The 23,760-nt window shown below is 37.3% G+C and overlaps 2 protein-coding genes across 2 annotated transcripts; one reads left to right on the top strand and one right to left on the bottom strand.

Annotated features, from left to right (window-relative positions):
• Positions 1–3,048: 3,048 nt before the first annotated feature.
• Positions 3,049–3,661, bottom strand: s100a10a (S100 calcium binding protein A10a). Its single transcript, XM_079830286.1, has 3 exons — positions 3,611–3,661; positions 3,370–3,519; positions 3,049–3,244 (listed from the first exon to the last, which is right to left on the bottom strand). Exons 2-3 carry the CDS (start codon positions 3,508–3,510, stop codon positions 3,077–3,079), a joined length of 309 nt encoding a protein of 102 aa, XP_079686412.1. The 5' UTR covers positions 3,511–3,519; positions 3,611–3,661; the 3' UTR covers positions 3,049–3,076.
• A 2,345-nt stretch (positions 3,662–6,006) lies between these two features.
• Positions 6,007–22,064, top strand: trim46b (tripartite motif containing 46b). Its single transcript, XM_079828750.1, has 12 exons — positions 6,007–6,179; positions 10,574–10,829; positions 10,919–11,069; positions 12,174–12,372; positions 12,582–12,728; positions 13,539–13,634; positions 13,719–13,972; positions 14,059–14,180; positions 16,501–16,839; positions 18,112–18,341; positions 18,417–18,484; positions 20,563–22,064. Exons 2-12 carry the CDS (start codon positions 10,580–10,582, stop codon positions 20,987–20,989), a joined length of 2,283 nt encoding a protein of 760 aa, XP_079684876.1. The 5' UTR covers positions 6,007–6,179; positions 10,574–10,579; the 3' UTR covers positions 20,990–22,064.
• The last annotated feature ends 1,696 nt before the right edge of the window (positions 22,065–23,760 follow it).

The raw sequence follows: 23,760 nt of genomic DNA on the forward strand, positions 1-23,760 counted from the left end.
GTCACCAGTGGGGTTGCAAACAAGCACAAAGATGAAGGTGAAGGGAATATTCGAGAATCTATTTTCAAAACAATAAATAAAAAAGAGAAAAGCTTACCACACATAAAGGCAAACATGAACCGACCAAGAGTAACTCAAACAGTATACACAATCCAAAAAAAAAGAAAAAGGAAACTAGATAAGGAGCAGGTGAACAATGGAATAATCATTATAACAAAAATAATGCTGCTCTCACATGTTATCTGAAATTTCCTAATTCACAAGCTCATCGCATTCAAATTTTGACTTGAGAGGGCATTGTCCAATTTTCATCTACACTCCAAAAATGGTTCTTGGCTCGTAATCATAGAGGAACCTTTTTTAGTGCTATATAGCCCCAATTTTGGTGCTTCAGTGGTTCTTCAGAGGTTCTTTGACTAAGGTGAAGAACCTCTGAAGAACCGCTGAAGAACCACTGAAGCACCAAAATTGGTGCTATATAGCACTAAAAAAGGTTCCCCTATGATTACGAGCCAAGAACCATTTGTGGTGCCATTTAGAACCTTTTTTTTAGAGTGTAGAAAACTAGTATTTACGATAGGGGGAGACAAAGGAGGAGATAATTGAGGGAGGAGCCAGGGAGAAGACTCAGACCAGAACCAGGACGAAGGCCCACGGCAGAACTGATGGAGAGAGGAGCCAGGAGTCTGACCAAGTGAGGTGAAGCCGGGAGAGGTTGAGATCCAGGTGGAGCTGAGGAGACGAAAACCCAGAGGCTGCATACAAAATTGCATACTCAACTAATTTTGAATAAGTAATTACTTCACAACCACTAAAAATGATGTTATATATATAGTATGAATGTGTGTAGTATGAATGTAATTTGGACATACTACATTCGTAATGTTGCCATTATCACATATCCTAGCATCAGTTGCGTTGAATCACCTCCATTCATAAATCCTCTCCCGTGGCTTCATGGGATAGTAAAGTGTCCATTGTATGCACACTTCAGAATCTCACTGGAAGTGGTAGGTCATCTGGGTACTTTTTGCATACTTTTGAGTACTGTAAATTCTGACATACTTCTTTTGTTGCATTCTGTATTTCGGCGACTATATAGTAGGGAAGTATGTGATTTCGGATGCAGCCGGGACGATATCTGGAGGGCCAAGGCAGAGCCGCAGGCTTGCAAGTCCGAGGTGGAGGCGGGGGCTCAGCAGCCCGGGGCGGAGCCTGTTGGAGTGAGGAGGACAATGGTGCTACCAGATGGAATGAGGAGCCCGGCGGAGCCAGAGGGGTGGAAGGTCGAAGTGTTTCCAGAGACCCAGACATCCGAGGCGAAGCCATAGCAACGATGGATCAAGGTGGAGCCAGAGGGATGAGGGAGCCTGGCTGTGCTCAAGGGATGATGGACCATGGTGAAGCCGAGGGAGAGTGGTGCCAAGGTAGAGCTGATGGGTCGAAGCCGAGGGCCGAGGTGGAGTCTGGGGCTCAGAAGCCTGAGGTGGAGCTAGGGGGTCAACACACCAGGGCAGAGCTGGATACCTGGAAACCCAAGGCGAATTCGAGTAGCTGGGAGGAGCCAATGAAGTAGGAGCCGAGGTGCTGAAGGGAGCCAATGGAGGCGAGACTGAGGAACTGAATGGCGTTGTCAGAAGTGAATTGAGTAGCTGGGCGGGACCAGCAAAATCCTTAATCCCCCTCATGAACCATCATCAATCAGGGGAATTAGTTGTTTGATTTGAGAATTTAGATCGGCCTTGAAAAAATAAATAAGTGCGATGTTGGGGTAATGTGTTTGATATGCAAGACCCAGAAACTAGTAGTTCTTGAGGGTAGACGGATCATCTTGGGTGAGGAGAAGGAGATGAAAAGCTGGCAGAGCCATATTCTTTTTTTTTTATTACTCATTTTGAGGGGCGGATATTCTGTTACCATGTGGTTGCAAACAAGCATTAAGATGAAGGGAATATTCCCAAATCTATATAGTCTTTATTTACAAAATCAAAACATCACAGGAGAAAAGATAAACACACATAAACACAAACGAGAACCGACCAAGAATAATTCAAACAAACTAGATTATCAAAGGCAACAGGAACTAAAACACATAACCATTACAATTATAGTGTTAGTAGTAGTATTAATAGTTTTAATAGTATATATATATATATATATATATATATATATATATATATATATATATATATATATATATATATATATATATATATATATATATATATATATATATATATATATATATATATATATATATATACATATAATATATAATATTATGTATTGCTAAATTGATCACATGGAAGCCACAAAATGACAGGTTTCTTTAAACATAAGCAAGAAATAGTTTTTGGCGCTTTACTTGCTGTAACTAATGACAACATATGCTGTAATTACCGAAGAAAAAAAATTGAAAACTATTATTAATCTTATGTGAAATTATGACCCCAAAAGGTCTGTAACATTCAGAAACAAGGATTGGATATAAATATTAAGGTATAAAACATCCCTTGTGCCTTAAAGCCTAAAAAACAAACAAAAATGCCTTCCTTTACTGTTGCAAATGTTTAGATTACACATAATAGTAGTGTGCATCCATGCTTAACGGTTATATTACAGTAACTCAGTTATAATCATTATGTGATGTTCTATTTTTTTTTTAAGGTTTTCTGTGCTAGAATGTTAACTGAGTTCTAACTTCCATAACTTCCTTTCCAACAGAGCAGCCTTGTGTTCGCTTTGTAACCATTAACAGCGGTTTGATACAACGTTGGACACACCCAAAAAGACAAGAGTATTGGACAATGAGGTTGAGAGAGAGAGAGAGAGAGAGAGAGAGAGAGAGAGAGAGAGTACCAACAAATGTATGCACATGAAGACTTTTGAATATTTTTAAGCTTTATTTTAAATAAAAACATTTAGCTTTTACACCGGCATGTTTAAAGCTCAAAGAATACTGTTTGTAGTCCAAAGAGCGTTGAGTCCTGTCATACACACCCACTGTACTTTAACCTTGCAGCAATAGTTTTTATGGTATTTCATTCGATACTGATGTAAACGCAGCAACACAAACTCATAGGTTCCAGCTTTGTGTGTTCTTTAACTGCATCCTGTAGCAGGCCTCACAGGCGATGGACAAACCCACAACCAAAGACACAAACTCCTCAAAGTTCACCTCCCCATCCCCATTGGCATCCAAGTCCTTCATAATTCTGTCTATGGTGGTCGGATCTTTCTGAGACTGTAGGAAAAGAAAGACAGTAAAATGTGTGAAAGAACAAAAAAGCAAACTTCTATCTGGTCTGGATTTCCTATTCTTAGCAAAAATGAAGTTTTTGATGGAAGAGAATGACACAGGATCTTCACCTTGAGAAATCCAGAGAGCTCGTTCTCCATCAGGGTTCGGAGTTCACGGCGGGTCAGGGTGCCGCTCTTGCCCTCTCTTCCAGCGTACCGGTGGAATACCATGATGAGGGATTCCATTGCAGTCTCTAGTTCGGAAGGCATGGCTGCTCACTGCTCGGGTCCATAGAAGGCAAATATGAACCTAATATTAACACAAACCGATCTTGACAATGCAGTTAAATGCACACAATGAAGAGCTTACCGTTTGGGCATCTGAGTGAAGAATTTGAGAAGTGCTAGATCTCTCTCTCAAGAATTTATAGGCTATGGCCGAGCCCATGGGCAGGAGAAGCTCTTATCAGAGAAGTTGAGCAATTCAGTCATTACACCACAGCATACCAATGTGTATGAGTGAAGCGGACTTTGTGTGTTCACTATAGACTGATGAACTCAAAATGGTGCACAGCAATGGCAGTACTAAAACACCAGAAATTGCACACTACATATATTTTCTGTAAGCTGACATTGATTGTATATTCATATTGGCCAAGCTTTATAAATTGGTCATACCAGCTAACTAGGATCCACATAGCAGCATGCTAAAGATGCTAAAATGTCTTAGCAACCGCATTGCAACACTCTCACCCACAATATTCCAATATCGTGAATTGGACCAATTATTGGATCCTTTTCACATTTCCAGAGAAATTTCACATGTACAGAGACGATATAATTAAAATGCTTACACTATTTCGAAAATATCACATACATAAAGTAAAATAAATGTCAGTTGTACCAAATATTAGACCAGTTTCCACTGACTGATTTTTTATGATTCTTTAGTTTCTATAAAGAACAACAGTAAAGTTAAGAGATAGATAGATAGATAGATAGATAGATAGATAGATAAATAGATAGATAGATAGATAGATAGATAGATAGATAGATAGTAGATAGATAGATAGATAGATAGATAGATAGATAGATAGATAGATAGATAGATAGATAGATAGATAGATAGATAGATAGATAGATAGATAAAACTAAAAAAATATGTTTTAAAATTTTGCATACACTGTAAAAAAAATCCCCGTAAATTTACGGTAAAAAAACGGCAGCGTTGGTTGCCAGAACTTTACCGTAAAAAATATGGCAGTAACATTTTAGGTTTTTAGGGACAGCACCTTTTAATTTAAAGGTTTATAATAATTAAGGTTAAAAATGTTTTATTTTACAGTTCAAAACCGTATAATTTAAAGATTTATATTGTAATGATTATGTTTACACTGTAAACAATTTACAGTAAAAAAACATATTTCATTAACTGAAATAATGTTAAATTACCAACCTATTGAAATACTAATATCTGTTATGTACCTTTGATATATACAGACAACCACCAATCGGTGATGAGAATCACGCAATGAATCAAAGCTCATCACAAGCAGCTTTTAAGAGGACAATATTAATATATAGAAGGTGCTCAGTGTCATTCACACAAACACTAAACAGCATCATGGTAAAACAGATGAAATTTAAAAAATGCAATAAACATTAATTTAACAACATCAGATGTAACATAAAACCCTAATGTACATAACTGATTAGAAAAAAACTAAGAAGAAACATAGTTATTGCAATGAAAATACATCAAATGCGAAGTGTCACGCAGGGAATTCTGGGAATGTCAATTTACGGGTTTTCACTGTAAATTACACAATGACTTGTTCTTTTACACTTCCAAAAACTGTAAATTTAATGGTATTTTACTGGAAAATGAAATGAAATGTAAGGTTAGATCTATTACAGTTATTCACCATATACAGTACGAAAACTTTCTGTTAACCAATTAACACCGTAGCATTTTTACAGTAAAATACTGTTAAAATCACAATCATTTTTTACACTGTAGCATCTACCCTGTTAAATCATTAATTTCAAGATACATTGATATTGATGACTTATGCTCCTTTTGTAAAAGTGAGAAAGAGCTGTTGACACATTTATTTTTTTAATGTAAAATTATCCAAAGTTTTTGGAGGGATTTGGCAGATTTTATCTTTAATTTAGTGAAGATTAATTATTATTTTACATTAAAGGATATTATTGTATATTATGAAAACAATGTTAACAAAGATCTTGAAAACATTGTTAATCTATTTATATTGCTGGAAAAATGTTATATAGTACATAAACAAAAGTATGTAAATTCATCCCCAAACTTTAAGGTGTTTATAGTGGAATTTGACTATTTTAAGTCTTCTTTGAAATGGTTAAAATAGACTAAATCATCGGATCCCTTGCTTCCAGTTAATGCCACACGTTGTGCACTACTGTATGTGATGTTATGTTTGTTACCTGTTCCTTCTTCAAAAAAAACAACAACAAAAAAAACAAGTTTGATACAAAATCCGAATCACTGATTCCATGCGTAAATGTGTCGAAGCTTAAAAGGAACATTGCATTAATTAACATCTGCACAGTTTCACTTTTTTACAGTGCTTGTGTTTTACAATGCCATTTTAAAATGACTGGAAGAGACTGTCAGTTTGACTAAAATGCTAATAATACCATTACATGCAAAAGCTAACATTGGCCATACTGAGGTCGGCTGGTAGCAGTAATCATGCTGCTGATGGAGCGGACGTGCTCGTTGCCACGGGAACGGGATGCGGGCAGGAGACGAGAGCGTTTGAAAGCCTCTCCAGCTGCGTGCGGATGTAGCGACATCCTACTAACCTACATTTCAACCTGAAAGAGGCGATGGCGGCCAGAGGAAGATTTCCCCATTGACATGTGATGGTCTACTGCGACGAAACGGAACATAAACGGTACATTTTCAAGATTTGTAAAGAAATCCGCATCGTGCATGTGGTAATATGGTGATTCGATGGCACGCGGCGTGTTACTGATTTGATTTATTTAGCTGGCTGGAAACTGCAAGTAGACATTACATTCATTGCAGTTAAATGTGTGTATCACGGTAAGTCGCACAGATTTGCGACACCAGTGCTCTCATATGAGGTAAAGACGGCAGGATCCCGTAATGGCGCCCAGATTTCAGGTGAAGGTAAGGGCGCTGCCGAGTACAGCTCGAGCCGGCCTGCCGTGCAACCCGGTCATACAGTCGGTTAAACCTCAGTCGCGTTTGTTTTGTAGTAAAATCACGTTAAATCTTTCGTATTGCGGGATGGAGTGACGTATACGGCCTGTTGACATTGCTGAATGACCGCGTGCTGATACAGAAGCTTAATAGTGTCTTTAAACTGTAGGATAGGCCTTCCTAACGCATGCGTTTTGATATTTAAAGTATGACTTAAAGAGAAAATGTTTGTCTAATGCAAAGATACAAGATTAAATACTAATATGAAATTGCCATTGTGAGGGACAAGCCAGTGGTTAACTAACTAGCCTAGGAAAAATGATAACCAGCCCTACTGTACTATATTTGCACTGTGGGAATGATTATCAGAATACGTAAACTAAAGAATCTCTTTGTCGTGGTGGTTCCTAAAGGTCAAAGTTATTTAACTCGTGTTTTATTTGTGCACATGTTTTTTTTGTGGTTGTGGAGATGCAAATTCTCTAGGATATACATGCATGTTTGGAAAAAGCAGGTGTCAGATCTGTTCGTGGTGCTGTTGCTCAGTCAGTCAGTTCAAACACCGGACAGTCACAGTCACCAGAAATATGTTTATACTGTGTGTGTCTGATGGACAAGGTCATTCTTAAGCTACGTGGCCTTTAAAGAGCTTCCAATGTCACCCAGCTGTCTCCTTAAATCATTAACATCAGGTCACTATCCATTTTTAAAGAGCATTGCAGGCTGGTAGCAGTGCACCAGAGACAGCTATTTATAAAGGTGTGTGCATGTCTCTCTCTCTCAGCATCCAGGCAGCATGAAAATCTAGTCGCACTCTTTTTATCTGCCTCTTTAATTTTCCTTTAAATCAGTGTGTTACAGAGACATTGTAATTCTTCATGGAGATCAAAAATTAAATATGAATTAATATCCCAAATATGACTTCAAAATCTACATTTAGAAATGATCTGGCTGTACCATGCGCTGAATTTTTAGTTTATCATCATGAAAAGGGCTGCCTACCAGGTGATTTTTTTTTCTCTCTCATTCTTATAGTTCAACTGGTAGTGAATGACGCTATCATGGGCTTGATCTCAGAGAATTCCCATACTGATACAATTTGTAGCTTTTTTGCTAAATTGTTAGCGGTGTAACTATATACGAGCCACAATATATTACACTACAAAAATGCAACAATATGTATCGTGTACAGTTCACTCTAAATGAACGTTTGGACAGATTTAATTTAACAACAAACATGATACTGGTGCATCAAGTAAGGTAACACAGAAGGTCACACATTTGAGCTTCCATGATTATGGGTTCTGAGGGGTTTTTTGGTCCCTGGAGAAGGGACATTCAGGGTTATAACCATAAACTGTAAAAAAAGATGGACGACATCCCTTCACTATCTTCCATTGTAGAAAAAGCCGCCAATATCTGAATATGGCACTGACGTCTCGCGATGGTTTGGGACCTGCGTCTTTGCAGTAATGACCTCGGGACCTGAGTCTGCGCAGTAGAGAGCAGGAAGTAGAGTCGCTCAGAGAAGCTGTCAATCTCAGCTGTCAATCATGATGTCACATCCCCGTTTTTTATAGCATCAAATATCGAACTAAAACCCAGGGATGCAAATGGGTGAGGGGTAAAAAAGGTGAGAACATTGCGTGGATAGAGAAAATATTCTCAGAGGTCAGGGCACTTTATATATATATATATATATATATATATATATATATATATACATATATACTTATACTTTTCTTGCTCATTTCTAGATACTATTAAGTATCTTTGCATCTGCCTGAAAACTAATTCTAACAGGTAAGAGGTAAAAAAAAGTTTTGTGTTTTATGTAGGGCAAAACAACACTTTATAAAACACAAAAAAGGATTCAATAGATGTGGGAGCTGAATACATAAACAAAACAAAAATAAGACGACAACAACCAGATAAAATGTATGTTGGAAATCATATTAGCTTCTTTATTAACACTCAAAACTGAAAACTGAAGATCCCACTGGTTACAAATGCATCAATATGGGATATTCCTTTGTTTTGCTGCATGTCTCAGCCTTGTCCGGTTTTCATCGATGCATTTATTTAAATGTTTTATTTTTTTTATTACCTTGTAATGTCACTTCACAAAATGAGAAAAAAAAACATCAGACTGAACCAAAATACATTCATGGACATACATTACCATTTAAAAGTTTGGTTCAGGTCAGTAATGAAGTTTGAAAGAAATGTAAACTTTTATACAGCAAGGGCACATTAAATCAGAATTGACATTTACATTGTTGCAAAATAATTATTTTGAGTGAATGTTGTTCGTTTGACCTATTCATCAAATAAAAAAAGTATCTTGGTTTCCGCAAAAATATTATGCAACAAAACCGTTTTCAACATTGCTAGTTATACGTATCTGAAGTACCAAATTAGCATATTAGTGTTATAGCATATTAAAGGGTTAGTTCACCCAAAAATAATGTCATTTATTACTCACCCTCATGCCATTACAGACCCACAAGACCTAAAAAACTAAATAGCGACTTATATAGTGATGGCCGATTTCAAAACACTGCTTCATGAAGCTTCGGAGCGCCAAAGTCACGTGATTTCAGCAGTTTGGCGGTTTGAATCATGATTCAACACGCTGATTCATAACGCTCCGAAGCTTCATGAAGCGGTGTTTTAGTTTTGTTGGCGCACCAAAAATATTCTCGTCGCTTTATAATATTAATATTGAACCACTGTACTCACAGGAACTGATTTAAATATGTTTTTAGTACACTAATGGATCTTGAGAGAGGAAATGTCATTGCTGGCTATGCAGGCCTCACTGAGCCATCGGATTTCAACAAAAATATCTTAATTTGTGTTCTGAAGATGAACGGAGGTCTTGCGGGTGTGGTACGGCATGAGGGTGAGTAATAAATTATTTTTTATTTTCAGTTTAGTTTTTTTGGGTGAACTAACCCTTTAAAGTCTTATTAGGACTTTTGTGTTACTTCCTGTCCCTGGTGCCATGTTTGTAGTTCGTTGTAGTTTTCCATGCTGATTATTCCCAGTGGCCTGTTACATGAAGCTAGCTCAGAGTAGGTTTAGAGAAAACCATACAAATCCAACCTTGTTTAGATCAGGTTCAACGGATCTCAACGCTTACCTTGATATAAACGTTCTCTGTCAACTCGGCGTTTGATCCAGAGTTTGTGATTAACTCTATGCGCACCTGAATGTGTGACACGAGCAGTGAACTGCCAATAACACGGAACACGGAGAGCGTCAGTTCGAAAGGGCAGTGCAATTCACGTCTCTGCTGAAGATGAAAAATATATCAAGAAGTTAAACGCATTTACAAGGCAGGAATAAACACTGCTGCTGCAGCTGAAAAAAAATCTGACTATCAATGCAAGTGAATCTACTGAATTTAAATAATTTATATAGTTATATAGTTTCACAACACAAAGCTTAATATAAAGTGTGTATTTATATGTATATATTTGTGGTAATGTAAATGCAAAGTTTAATATTAACTGCCAATTCATATATATTATGTATATGAATATAAGTAAAAAATTATCATAATTCATATAATGTAAATGTATCAAATAATTAGCAGCAAAAGAAAGACAATTTTGTCTTTAAAATTATTTCACTGCAAAATGCTTTAAATTGGAGCAAGATATACAGGGGGAGTGGCTTTATTGCATCAGATGTCACTTTGCTCATAGCTGATTGGTCCAGTTTTGGTTTGTGTTCTCTAACCCAGAATAAATCCTGCTCCGTTGTTACAATGGAGATGAACACTACTAAAAACCAATCCATCATCTTCATACAGAGAAAAAAGGTGTAAAAAAGGGAACCTTTAGGGGTACAACAGCTTGTCACTGGGGCAGGACCACAAAAGTTTACCACAAAAAGGTTCATGGCTGTACCTTAAGGTATGTATTTGTACTCTAATATGCACCTTTTAGGAGTAAAACAGGTACAAAGATGTCCTTTTAAGGGTACTTCCCCAGTGACAAGCTGTTGTACCCCTTTTTTCTCTGTGTTGAACCCAAACACTCGACATCTCTGCCTGACATCTCTTCCACCCTGCTCATCTTTCTCCCTTCTTTTCCCCTCCATCCTTTTTTTCAGGCCAATATGAAGAATATGGAGCAGGAATTGCAGTGTCCTGTGTGCAAGGACATTGTGAAGCAGCCGATTGTACTTCCCTGCCTGCACAGCGTGTGTCTCATGTGTGCCTCTGAGGTGCTGGTTCAGAGCGGGTATCCCCAGCCCGAGCTCCCGCCGGAGCCCAACTCACCCGCTTCCACCCCCAACATGCGATCCCCGCGGCAGATGCGCAGACCCTTGCCCAAGTCTGACCGTGTGGACCGGCTGTTGCGCTCAGGTGTGTACAAGAAACCGTATACGTCATCTTTGAAGGCAATGTAAACGGGTTGATATATTCAGTTTATTTCACTGTATGTATGTGTTTAGGCTCCGGGACGTACCCAGGGCGCAGGCGAAAGGAAGGCCCTCCACCTCTCATGATTTTCCCTTGCGCCCCCTGTGGGCGAGATGTTGAACTAGGTGAGAGAGGATTGGCTGAGTGCATGAGGAACCTTACACTGGAGAGAATTGTAGAAAGGTAATCCACACATTCAAATACATTCAAGTAAATAAAATATTTAAAATAATATATTTGTAATTAAATATATTATATTTTAGCATTTATATTGATTGAACAAAACATGCCATATAACAACATGACAAAGTAAGTTATAAAAAGGAAAGAACCAAAGACAAATATACGCACACACACAAAAAAAGAATAAGAGAAAGAATAACAAAGTATATACATATAGATATTGTAATGTGTATAGGTACAATGATACATTTAAGCAATAGATTATTATAATAAATTAATATTTAAATAATTGAATTTTTTTTTTTATATAGAAATGCACTAAATGACAGACAAATATCAAGACAATTTAAAATGATAATAATAATAATATCTGGGCATATATTTTATTTAATTTGAGCAGTTTACTTTTATATTGATTAACTTATTTGATTAGTGACATAGTAATCTTAAATATAATCTTAAATATAATGTAATGTAATATATAATATAATGTAATGTAATGTAATGTAATGTTATGATATATAATATGTGACCCTGGACCATAAAACAAGTCTTTTTATGCCAAAAATCAGTAGGATATTAAGTAAAGATTATGTTTCATGAAGATATTTAGTGAATTTCCTACCGTAAATATATCGAAAATGTATTATTATTAGTAATATGCATTGCTAAGGACTTCATTTGGACAACTTTAAAGACGATTTTCTCAATATTAGATTTTTTATTTGCACCCTCAGAGTCCAGATTTTCAAATAGTTGTATCTCAGCCAATAGTTGTAGCCTATCCTAACAAACCATACATCAATAGAAAGCTTATTTATTCAGCTTTCTGATGATGTATAAATCTCATTTTCAAAATTTATGACTGGTTTTGTGGTCCAGGGTCACATATAATATAATAAATATAATATAATATAAAATAATATAATATTCAGTATATAAACGTATTTATATAACGTGATTAGTGACCTAGTAATCTTAAACAGAATCTTAAATACACAACTTACCTAGTGTAATTATTATATCTACATGAATAGAAATGCATACAGGCAAACAAACGAATGCCTTACTGTAGGACCTGCATCTTTCTCTTGCTTTCTTTAGGTACAGACACACAGTGAGTCTGGGCAGTGTGGCTGTGATGTGTCAGTTCTGTAAACCCCCACAGGCCCTGGAGGCCACTAAAGGCTGTTCAGACTGCAGAGCCAGCTTCTGTAATGAGTGCTTCAAACTCTACCACCCCTGGGGGACTCCCCGCGCCCAGCACGAACACGTTCAGCCCACCCTGAACTTCAGGCCAAAGGTGAGCCGCTTCTTCTGTGCCTCCCAGGATTACTACCTGGTTATCTCTCATACCCTATCTCACTAAATCATTTAACATGAAAACTGCCTTCGCGAACCATTTGACTTCCATAATATGACGTATTTCCAAGTGAAACAGAATATTTGCAAACTAAATATACTGATGCAAATTTTATCGATAGGGCATCATAAAGTTTTCCATCTCTCTAGGTGTTGACATGTCCAGAACATGACCAGGAGAGGCTGCAGTTTTACTGCAAGTCATGTCAGATGCTTCTTTGTTCACTTTGTAAACTGCGCCGAGTCCATACGGGTCACAAGATCGCACCCGTCACCCAAGCCTACCAGAGTCTCAAGGTAGGTTTTCAATTCACTTCTCCTTTAATAGTGTATCTGGAATAAATGACTGTATCATATTAAGGTGCCATGTTTTTTCTTCTTAAGAAATTGATTTATTAAAAGCTAAGGGTGGGCAAAAAACTAAAACAAATGTGGATAAAACAGCTGTAATGTAATTTAATGAACCAACAGTGCCCCCTAAAGGCAGTGCCAAAGTAGTACCACACTATAAATGTGTAGAATAGAGTAAGGATCACCTTAAAAAATTAGAACAATGGGGAAAAGTCAGATGAGTTTATCCCTTTCAAACATTTTGCACAATGGTGTTCAGTTTGTTTAGCTGGGATGTGCAACTCGATTCATTGCATGTCTTCGATCTGTGGTTTATAAACTCTTGAAAGCCAGGAAATCTTTAGTAAACACACTCCATTGTGGATGATCGTTCTGTAGGGAGGTATTTTTACTCTAACAGGGCTGGGTTTTTTTCAGGATAACAGTGTTTTTAAAAAACATGATAGATGATTTAATCATCCCTTGAGCATAAACAATACATAACAATCACAATGGCTTTTAAAAGCTTTTGAAAACATGAATAAAAATGGGATGCGTTGCGATGTCATTCTGCACTTAAACCTTCCAGGGATGTATAATTTTATATACAGTAAATGTACAAGATTAATGATAATCAATCATGAATAAGAATCTCACATGGTTTTCCATGGACATTTATTTACAATAATCAATATCTTGTCTGATTATAAAATTAATCTCTTTATTTCAGAAACAGAAAGCTGAAAATCTTTTACATTGTGTTTTTGTAAACCCTAGGACAAGATCACCAAGGAGCTGAACTACATTCTGTCCAATCAGGACATGGTGTTGACTCAGATCACTCAATTGGAGAATGCTGTCACTCAAACTGAGGTACGCCCACCTTTTCCTTATCTCTGTCTCAAAAGGAACGCAGGTGTTTGATGCGCTGAGAATTGTCTGTGTGCATGAATGCAGGTGAACAGCGTATCAGCCAAAGAGCAGCTCTCTCACTGCGTGAAGGAGATAATGGCTTTGCTAACCGAGCGACAGACAATGCTGGCTCAGGCTCTGGAAAGCTCACGGCAGAGAAGGGCAGATGCATTGGCCAATCAGGTGGCTGAAAAACGCAGCCTGCTGGAGCACGCCGGCTTGATGGCTTTCACTCAAGAGCTGCTCAAAGAAAATGACCCTTCGAGTTTTGTGCACGCAGCCAGATTAACACACAACAGGTGGGACGACTTGCTATCTGCTGATTAATACTGATGTCTGTTGCCGAAATTTGAAAGCACTGGACTATTATTGCTCTTTTTCTCAGATTGGCCCAGTCTATTGAATCTATGCAGCGTTTCTCTCTCTCTGCTGATCCCTCGTTCCGTCACTTCCAGCTTGATGTTTCCAGAGAGCTCAAACTCCTCACAGACCTGAACTTCATTCAGGGTAGGACAACTCATATAATCAGACACTTGTAAATGTGTAGAGTACAACAGGGCTTAATTATTATTACCCCTTAAAAGGTGCACTATGTAACTTTTCCGTCCGCTAGAGGTAACCTATTGAAAACAAAGGCGTAGCTTGATGACGCCACGTTTGAGCGCAGAATCTTGGGACGTGTGGTCTTCACCTCACAGCCGGTGGAAAAGAATCGGGATAGGACTCGGGGAGAAATCATGTTCATGGATGCGATTATTAACGTTACTGTAGTATGAAGCAGAGCAAGACCGAGTGTTGTGGAGCTGAGCAAGGCCGCTAGAAAGATTGTTAAAGCTGCACTATGTAACATTTTTTCAGTAAAATATCCAAAAACCACTAGGCCAGTGTTATATATTTTGTTCAGTTGAATACTTAGAATATACCAAATGTTTCCAACTATTTGTAAATCGTGAGAAAATTGGTATTTTAACCAAGGAACCGGGATGTGTGAGGGAGTCGCCTGTCGATGGCGTCATATCTGCGTTCCCCTCGGTTTCCGGTTTTATTTTACAGAAACGCTTTACTCTTACTGGAGTGTGAACAAGTGTCATGGCACTTGTCAACGCACAGAGTAACGTCATTACATCGTTTTCAACACACACTCAGATGTATCTAATATGATAAACAGAGCTGCGTTACCTCATACTCATGACCGGAAAAGCGGAAGTGGCACCGGCGACGGTGTCATAATAAAAGTCCCGCTGCTCGTGAGGTGTGTGTTGCGTTCATCTTATTAACAATCACTCAGGTGGCCTTGCTCAGCTCCACAACACTCGGTCCTGCTCTGCTTCATACTACAGTAAAGTTAATAATCGCATCCATGAACATGATTTCTGCCCGAGTCCTATCCCGATTCTTTTCCACCGGCTGTGAGGTGAAGACCACACGTCCCAAGATTCTGCGCTCAAACTTGACGTCATCAAACTACACCTTTGTTTTGAATAGGCGACCTCTAGTGGATGGAAAAGTCACACCTTTAATAACATGAACGCAACACACGCCTCACGAGCAGCGGGACTTTTATTATGCCACAGTCGCCGGCACCATTTCTGCTTTTCCAGTCATGAGTATGAGGTAACGCATCTCTGTTTATCATATTAGATACATTTGAGTGTGTTGAAAATTATGGAACTCTATACGTTCGCTCGGCGGCTGCCATGACACTTGTTGCACACTGCTGTAAGAGTAAAGCGTTTCAGCAAAATAAAACCGGAAACCGAGGGTAACGCAGATATGACACAATTGACAGGCGACTCCCTCACATTAGGAGGGCCTTGATTAAAATAGCAATTTTCTCACGATTTACAAATAGTTGGAAACAATTGTAAGTACTCAAGGATATTTTACTGCAAAAATGTTACATAATGCAGCTTTAAGTTTTTCAGAATCTTTATTTTCTACAAAATGTTTCTGAATTTTTCAGGCATGTGATCAGCTAAAGACAAAAAAAGAAGGAAAAGCTGACCCTCCACTGCAATTATTATTATTATTATTAAAAATATATTTTATTAAATTAATAGTATTTATATGATATTTGTATTTTTGTAATAGAATTTTTGCCATGAAAATAGCCTTAGATGCTGACATGACATTAAATAAAACAATCTGTATCTGTATTAAATTAATAAACAACTTTTAAAAATAGAACTTACTATTGCAACAATACATACTATTGTAGCCTACTGTCAAAGTACACATTTTTTTGTATTTAATAATCATAATAATATATTATATTATAATATAATACAATTTTATAAAAATGTAATAAAACTATTACTAGATGTGTTATTATTAATACTAATAATAATAATTATTATTATCATTATTATCATTTTATTTTAAAAAACAACAGTAAAGTTACTATGTTTGTCTTAATTTCTTTGCTTTCAAACTTTAAAACATCAAGCTTTTATTAAAAGTCAGTGTGTCAGACTCTATATTTATATGACTACATAACAACCATTGTGATTTAGTGACCGCACTAAGCCAGCTCACATTCCCACAACCATGCAATGTCAAAGTTAATTCAAAAGTTACTTTACACGAAGCAACTGTGGCGAGTACCAATTTTGGTGCTTTGAACCCTGGCTAACATGCTAAGGGTGTCCCGCAGATGGCGCCGCGAGCTTGTGCAGGGCTATCAGAAACAATCCGTGCATGAAATAAATGTATTAGAAAATATAGGGAAAAATCACATGCCTGATTTTTATAAATGAAGAAAGTTTAATGACAGAAAACACTGTCTGCAGTGTCACATAATCTAACCGAAAATGACCTATCCCATCAGCCCCTCACGCTCCTGTGATTGACACCCAGCGAACCCTTGCCTACGACCAGCTCTTCCTCTGTTGGCGGTTGCCTCAAGACTCCACTCCTGCCTGGCATTTTTCTGTGGAGTTCCGACGGCGTGGGGTGGTGCCAGGGGGCGGAGCAAGAGGGGGGATTCACGGGGGATTGGCTGCCGCTCGCTGGGGCTGGCAGAGATTGGAGGAGGTGACCGGGACCTGCGCGGTGATTGACAGGCTGGAGATGGACAGTGTGTATGTGCTGAGGGTGAGGGGCTGCAATAAGGCCGGCTTCGGAGAATACAGTGAGGAAGTATATTTACACACACCACCAGCTCCAGGTACGAAGGGTTTTCAACTCAAAACATAGTACAAACAGAATTCATTCCCAAATGATACTCATCTTCTCATCTATTCTCTTTATCTTTTTTCTTTTTTATCCATTCCCATCTCTCTTTGTCTCTACAACCATTGGTTTTTCCATGTTTTGTTTCCCAGTTTTACTGACAACAGCTGTTTACTGCCACCTGCCCTGTTCCCTTTTAATAGTCCTTAAAACTCTTTCTGTTATTGTATCTTTATTCTTGTTTACATTTCCCTCATCTTTTTATTATTTGAGCCATTTATTCTTCAATCCACCAATGTTTATTTTCCACCCGAAACCCTCGACGTAGTGAAATATTTTAATCTGATGTGAATGTTGACCCATCCGCTTTGTAAATGTGGCCACAAGCTAACTTTAATGCTGTGTAATGTTTATTAATATTAACACATTAAATGGAGGCCCATGTACAAATAATAATCCAAGGTTTGCAACATCCAAACAGAAGGCAGATGTTCACAATAAAATAGTAACAATAGCTTCTGAGTGTTTTCAAATGTAGCTAATTATTAATATTATAGAATAAATTAGAATAATTTTTTTCTCTCCAATTTTTTTCCTTGTTTTAAACACCTTCACTTGTTTTAGTCATAAAAGCCTATTCATTGTGCACAGTAAAAGTTTAAAAAGAAAAAAATATTAATTATGAGTAAAACATTAATTCTTGAAGTGACAGTGAGGACATCTGCAAATGTATATAAAGGCTGTTCTTTTAAACTTTCTATACATTAAGGAATCCTGGAAAAAAATGTATCACATTTTTCACAAATGTTAATAATATTAACTGTTTTCAACATTGATAATAAGAAATATTGCTTGAGCAGCAAATCAGCATATTTGAATGATTTCTGAAGGATCATGTGACTCTGAAGGCTGTAGTAATGATGCTGAAAATACAGCTTTTCCATCACAAGAATATTACATTTTAAAATATATTAAAATAGAAAATACACTTTTTCTTCTCTGCCTGTCTGCTGGAACGCAAATCTTCCTCCTTTTTGCAGTCTTGATTTCACCCTGCTAGTTGTCTTCTTTCCTTATTGCTGTTTTATGCTATGTCCTCCTTTTGCATATATCTCCTGTTCTATGCTTCTATTCTTCCTTTTCCACCCACTCTTACCTCCCTCCGTTTGGTGCCTTAATTCTGTGTCCCTCTTTCCCTTCTTCTTCTATCCTCCTCAAAATTTCCCCCATATACCCTCGCTGTTGTCTCCCTACGCCTCCCCGGCAGTGTTGAATTTTTACCTGGACTCTCGTTGGGGTCTGCACGCGGACAGACTGGTGGTGAGTAAGGAGCAGCGTTGTGCCCGCAGTGTGCCTGGTCTCTCCCTGCTGCAGGCCGCCGATCGGGCCCTCACTTCCTGTCACCTGACAGCGGATCTACTCGTGGGTGACGTGGCCATAACGCAGGGCCGACACTATTGGGCATGTTCAGTGGAGCCAGGCTCATATCTGGTCAAGGCAAGTTCTGCAACGAAGGAAAATATATTAACCATGTCTCCCTTCTATATCACTTTTGCCTAATATATTCTACAGGTTGGAGTGGGCCTGGAGTCTAAACTTCAAGAGTGGTTTCATCTGCCTCAAGATATGGCTAGTCCAAGGTATGTACAAAATCTCAGAAATGAACAAAAGGAGAGAACAGACAATAAACATGAGAAGAGAAAGTAGATATGTTAATGTTAAGATATGACACCTAATATTTATAAAATTATATTATAAAGAATAAACCCAACCACATCTGAATTCCAAATGATGAAAAATATCCATTCTTTCACTTATTTATACATTTATACTAGGGGTGTAAGGGTACACGTATTCGTAGCGAACTGTTTCGGTACAGGACTTCCGGTACGTTGCACGTGTGGACCGAACGGTACCGAATGCAGTCTTTAACAGTCGGCTTGTTTTACGTGCGGAACATACTTCAATCTGAGTTCCCACACGAACATATTCTGTCCATTTTATCACGAAATTCGAATGGTAAATGCTGTTTTGACGCTCTTTAATGTGATGTGATGTGATAGATCACTGTATATACGCGTCAGTTCAAGCGGCAGCGCGGTGCATGAGGGAACTCGATTTCTTCCTAGTCAAAGAATAAACATGAATTAACATATGAAGGTATGTTGAGGTTACATTGTATCGTATGTCGTATAATCGCTCAAACAGTGTTTCAGCGGCAGAAAGACGTCAATAAAACTTTAAAACAATGTCACGCAGCATTACATTTACCTCAGAAGTCATTCAGTGTCCACAGCTGTTAGCTCCCTAGAGAAATGAATTATTTTGCTAAATATATGCACTACATTAGCCTATATATTCATTATATTCTACTTAACCTGATGTCTTGATTATTTAATGTATGTTTGAATAAATCTGTTATGAAAATGCAGGCCACTGTGTATAAATGATTTTGAATTGGAGTAAAAACGTCATTTTATAATTAGATTTAGAAGTTAATGCAATAACTGCCTTATGTGAAATTCACATGCTTGCATACAATGTGTTATTTGAGTGTTGATTATTATATCTAAAAATAAATAGCAACTGAATTTAGGCTAATAGTTTGGGCTCTGTTGTTAACCTTTAATATTATTGTAGCTAATGTGCAAGTAAGAGCTCCCTATATAGTTTACAGCATTATCTTTAAAAAACTTTTATTTATAATTGAATTCATTTAAGGACAGACAAAATTTGTTCAGTAATCCACTGTTTAATAAAAATAAATAAAAAGCAATATTATATTTAGTTTTCTCTCCCCTGCTGTACCGAACCCGCGCCGAACCGTGACTTCAAAACCGAGGTACGTACCGAACCGTCAGTTTTGTGTACCGTTACACCCCTAATTCATACAAAATGTGACCGCTTGAATGATTAATACAATACCATACAGACTTGCTTTCTGTTCACTGATCTCTATATATAGATTATACACATGATATGAAGGCTTTTCAATCTTTTATTTGCCACTGACTCCCATATATGATCTCATGTGATCCCATCCTAAAATTTAAAAGGCAGCTATAACTTTTTATGTATAAAGACCCAATTTATACTGTGGAAAAAAGTAATAAATATGTGTAAAATATTATTTGGAAAATATTTTGTTTCCCCACCCTACTCATTATAGTACTATATTATTTATTTGAATATATTTATTTATTTTTTATTTAACTTTTATTATACATTTTGATCTATTTTCAATATTTCTATTTTATTAATTTATTATTAATCTAAAAATAATAAAATATTTTTATTTTATTATAATATTTATATAATGTAATAGTTATTTATTTTATTCATTTATTTATTTCATATGTACATTTTAATCTAGTTTTATTTTTATATTCTTTTTATTATTTAATATTTATTTATTTTTATCTATTATTTGTATTTGTATTTATTTTATTGTTTCTTTTTAAATATAAATTAATAAATTATTTGTAATTTTTTGTCTCTAAACATTTCCACAGACCCCTAGCACTTCCTTGTGGCCCTCTAGAAGTCCCCGGACCCCAGTTAAAAAAAAACCTTATCTATATTCTCCATGTTCCAAATCGACACTTAAAAGACACAGTATTTCAAAAAGTGACACAGAATATTTAAAGGGGAAAATGGATGGTACTTGATTTGAACAATTTTTCATGCTGACTTTAACCTCATCTTCTCTGTCTGATAGATATGATCCAGACAGCGGCCATGACAGTGGAGCCGAGGATTCGTCAGATTCCCCTCCCCCTTTCTCTTTCCTCACAATGGGCATGGGCAAGATCTACCTGCCCTCCTCCGCCAACTCCCATCACGGCAGAGAGTCTGGCTTCACTAATGGCAATGGCCCTTCTTCGCCAACTGGCGTCACCTATCCGTTGCCTCCGAGACTAGGAATCTGTCTCGACTTTGAGAAGGGTCGTGTCACGTTTTACGATGCCCACTCTCTCCGCCCACTATGGGAGGGGCCTGTGGACTGCTCCGCCCCCGTGTGCCCTGCATTCTGTTTCATTGGAGGCGGAGCTCTGCAGCTACAGGAGCTGGTAGCCAATCGCAACGCAAATCAAACCCCTGTAAGACGAGTGACCATTCAATCACGTGTTACCAAACTGAACTGAACTCTGATTGATTATTGTTTTTATAGTTCGATTTTAAGAGACGGTTGTTTTTAATTGCACCCAACATAAACCTCTGCTTTTTTTTCTTTTCGTTTTGAGAGGCCTTTATTGCTGCACTGCTTGCTGAATTACAAACCTCTTCAATTGATTTATGAATTTGGTGATGTTATACCCATGAAAACTTTCAAATGCATATCCACCTATATATACACACACACAATATATATGCAAAAATATATATTTCCCAATCTCTCTGTGTAGGAAATGTGCCTCAAAGTTTTTTTTATACTAGATTTCCCCCACACTCTGTATATTATAGTGATATAATATACCTATTAAAGTGATTGTTTATTAATCTCCAAACAGAGCAGAAATTCCAGACTGTTACACAAGGCCTCATTTTATAACCCACAATACTATCATAAACATCTGCTCTTTTAACCTCTAGCCATGTGCTGTCAAGACCGATCTGTCGAACTCTTTCAGCTGTCAACATGAGCATTTACAAAGATATTTACTCAACATACGTCTAATGCCAGACCAAATGCTTCTCGCTGCTGTTTTTTGCCTTAGATGGTTAAGAAGAATTTTGATTTGTTGAAATATGTGGCTTCTAGACTGCAGTCGGTATATAAAAAGACTTTTTCTGAGCAATTTATTAGGGCACACTCACCTTATAGCTTACACAAATTGTTGTTTTGAATTCCCATATGCTACTGGACAATTGGAAAATATTTAAAGTTTAAATGAATTAAGTGAAGCTTCTTCTTAAGAATGAAAATCTTCAATGCAATAGATTGGAAGTGCACTGCTTTACTCAATATTTATGTGATTCAAAGTTTATGTGTGTGTGATGCACTAACCCCACCATTATAAAACACATTATGCAAATTCATACTAAAGCTTGTAGAGAATATTTTTTAAGAGTTTGAATCATGTGCTTGATTTCAGTCCAGCTTAAAGCTTTAGAGTGTAGTTTGAATCTTGCTGGAGAGAATGGTGGCTTTTGCCTGCTGGTAATAAATCATTATAATAAATCATTCACTGATATGTTTCTGATGAAACATAAGATTGCAAATCGACTTATCATTCATGTGGGAAAGAACGATATTCAGAGAGAGGAGTCAGAACTCCTTAAGAGGGATTTCAATGAACTTTTTGAAACACTTAGAAAACTGAAAGTTCAGCCGTTCATCAGTGGACCACTTCCAGCAAGAGGAACAAATAGGTTCTCACGGCTACTTGGGCTTAATACATGGCTGCAAAAAACCTGCAACATGAAGGGAGGGGTCGCTGCTCTTTTTAAAGATGTCTATCAATGTAAGCAAGTATCATTTGGTGACTACTTGTCTCTAGAATATCTAAAAGGTGCTCCACGCATCCTGCTTATCATTATTTACAGGCCTCCAAAATATTGTCCAGCCTTTATTTTGATGACTTTACAGAGCTGTTATCAGCAATCTCATCTGAGTTTGACTGTTTTGCTATTGCTGGGGATTTTAACATCCACTTTGACAATGCTGAATCCAGTACAACAAAAGATCTCATGACTGTTCTTAACACTTTTGATTTGACACAACATGTACACGGACTCACACATGATCGTGGACACACTCTAGATTTACTTATCAGTAAGGGGCTAAACATTTCATCGATAGTTATTAAGGATGTGGCACTGTCTGATCATTTCTGTATTTTCTTTGATATATCAATCTCTCCTGCCATTGAAACTAGATCTGTCTCTGTCAAAAAGAGATGCTTAAATGAGAACACTAGTGTGCTGTTTATGAAGGCTATATCTCTAACACCAAGCATATCTGCAGACTCTGTTGATTTTCTCCTTGACTCTTTTAACTCAAAAGTTAAGAGTGTAATTGATGATATTGCTCCTGTCAAAGTCAGAAAAAAGAGTGGCAAACAAAAAGCACTTTGGAGAAACTCAACAGCAGTGCAATTAATGAAAAGACAATGCAGGAAATCTGAACGCATGTGGCGAAAGACAAAACTTGTAGTCCATTACAACATCTTTAAAAACAGTCTTCGTGCTTTCAATGTGGAACTAGGCAAAGCTAGACAGACCTTCTTTTCAAATATTATAAACAGAAACATAAACAACACACGCACTCTTTTTGCTACTGTAGAGAGACTAACAAACCCTCCGAGTCACATTCCCAATGAAATGCTCTCAGACAGCAAATGCAGTGAGTTTGCTTCCTTCTTCTCCGAGAAAATCAATAATATCAGAAATGTGATCAGCACATCGTTGAGTTGCTGTGGGGTGAGTCAGATCAGACCACAACCTCAGAAAGTTACTATGACTGATTTTGAAGCAATTGTTGGTAAAAATTTTAGAAGAAACGGTACAGCACCTTAAAACATCAACCTGCGCCCTTGACACACTCCCCACTTCTTTTTTCAAAAGTGTGTTCAACTGATTAGAAGCAGATCTCCTAGAAGTGGTAAACGCCTCACTTCTTTCTGGGACTTTTCCAAACTCCCTTAAAACTGCAGTAGTAAAGCCTCTCCTGAAAAAGAGAAACCTGGATAACTCCATACTGAGCAACTACAGACCAATCTCAAATCTCCCCATTCATAGGCAAGATCATTGAAAAAGTTGTTTTCAGTCAGCTGAACAAATTCTTGAACTCAAACGGATACTTTGACAATTTTCAATCTGGTTTCCGACCGCATCACAGCACAGAGATATAAAGATAATAAATGATATTCGCCTCAATACAGATACAGGCAAAACATCAATTCTGGTACTACTG

The sequence above is a fragment of the Gobio gobio genome (assembly GCF_949357685.1).
Source record: "Gobio gobio genome assembly, chromosome: 11".
Lineage (NCBI taxonomy): Eukaryota > Metazoa > Chordata > Actinopteri > Cypriniformes > Gobionidae > Gobio > Gobio gobio.

Coding starts and splice junctions, on each gene's coding strand:
- s100a10a (XM_079830286.1), bottom strand. CDS start 3,510: ATGCCTTCCGAACTAGAGACTGCAATGGAATCCCTCATCATGGTATTC. Junction 3,245..3,369: donor AGCTCTCTGGATTTCTCAAG/GTGAAGATCCTG, acceptor CTTTTCCTACAG/TCTCAGAAAGATCCGACCAC.
- trim46b (XM_079828750.1), top strand. CDS start 10,580: ATGAAGAATATGGAGCAGGAATTGCAGTGTCCTGTGTGCAAGGACATT. Junction 13,973..14,058: donor GCCAGATTAACACACAACAG/GTGGGACGACTT, acceptor TCTTTTTCTCAG/ATTGGCCCAGTCTATTGAAT. Junction 18,342..18,416: donor CAGGCTCATATCTGGTCAAG/GCAAGTTCTGCA, acceptor TATATTCTACAG/GTTGGAGTGGGCCTGGAGTC.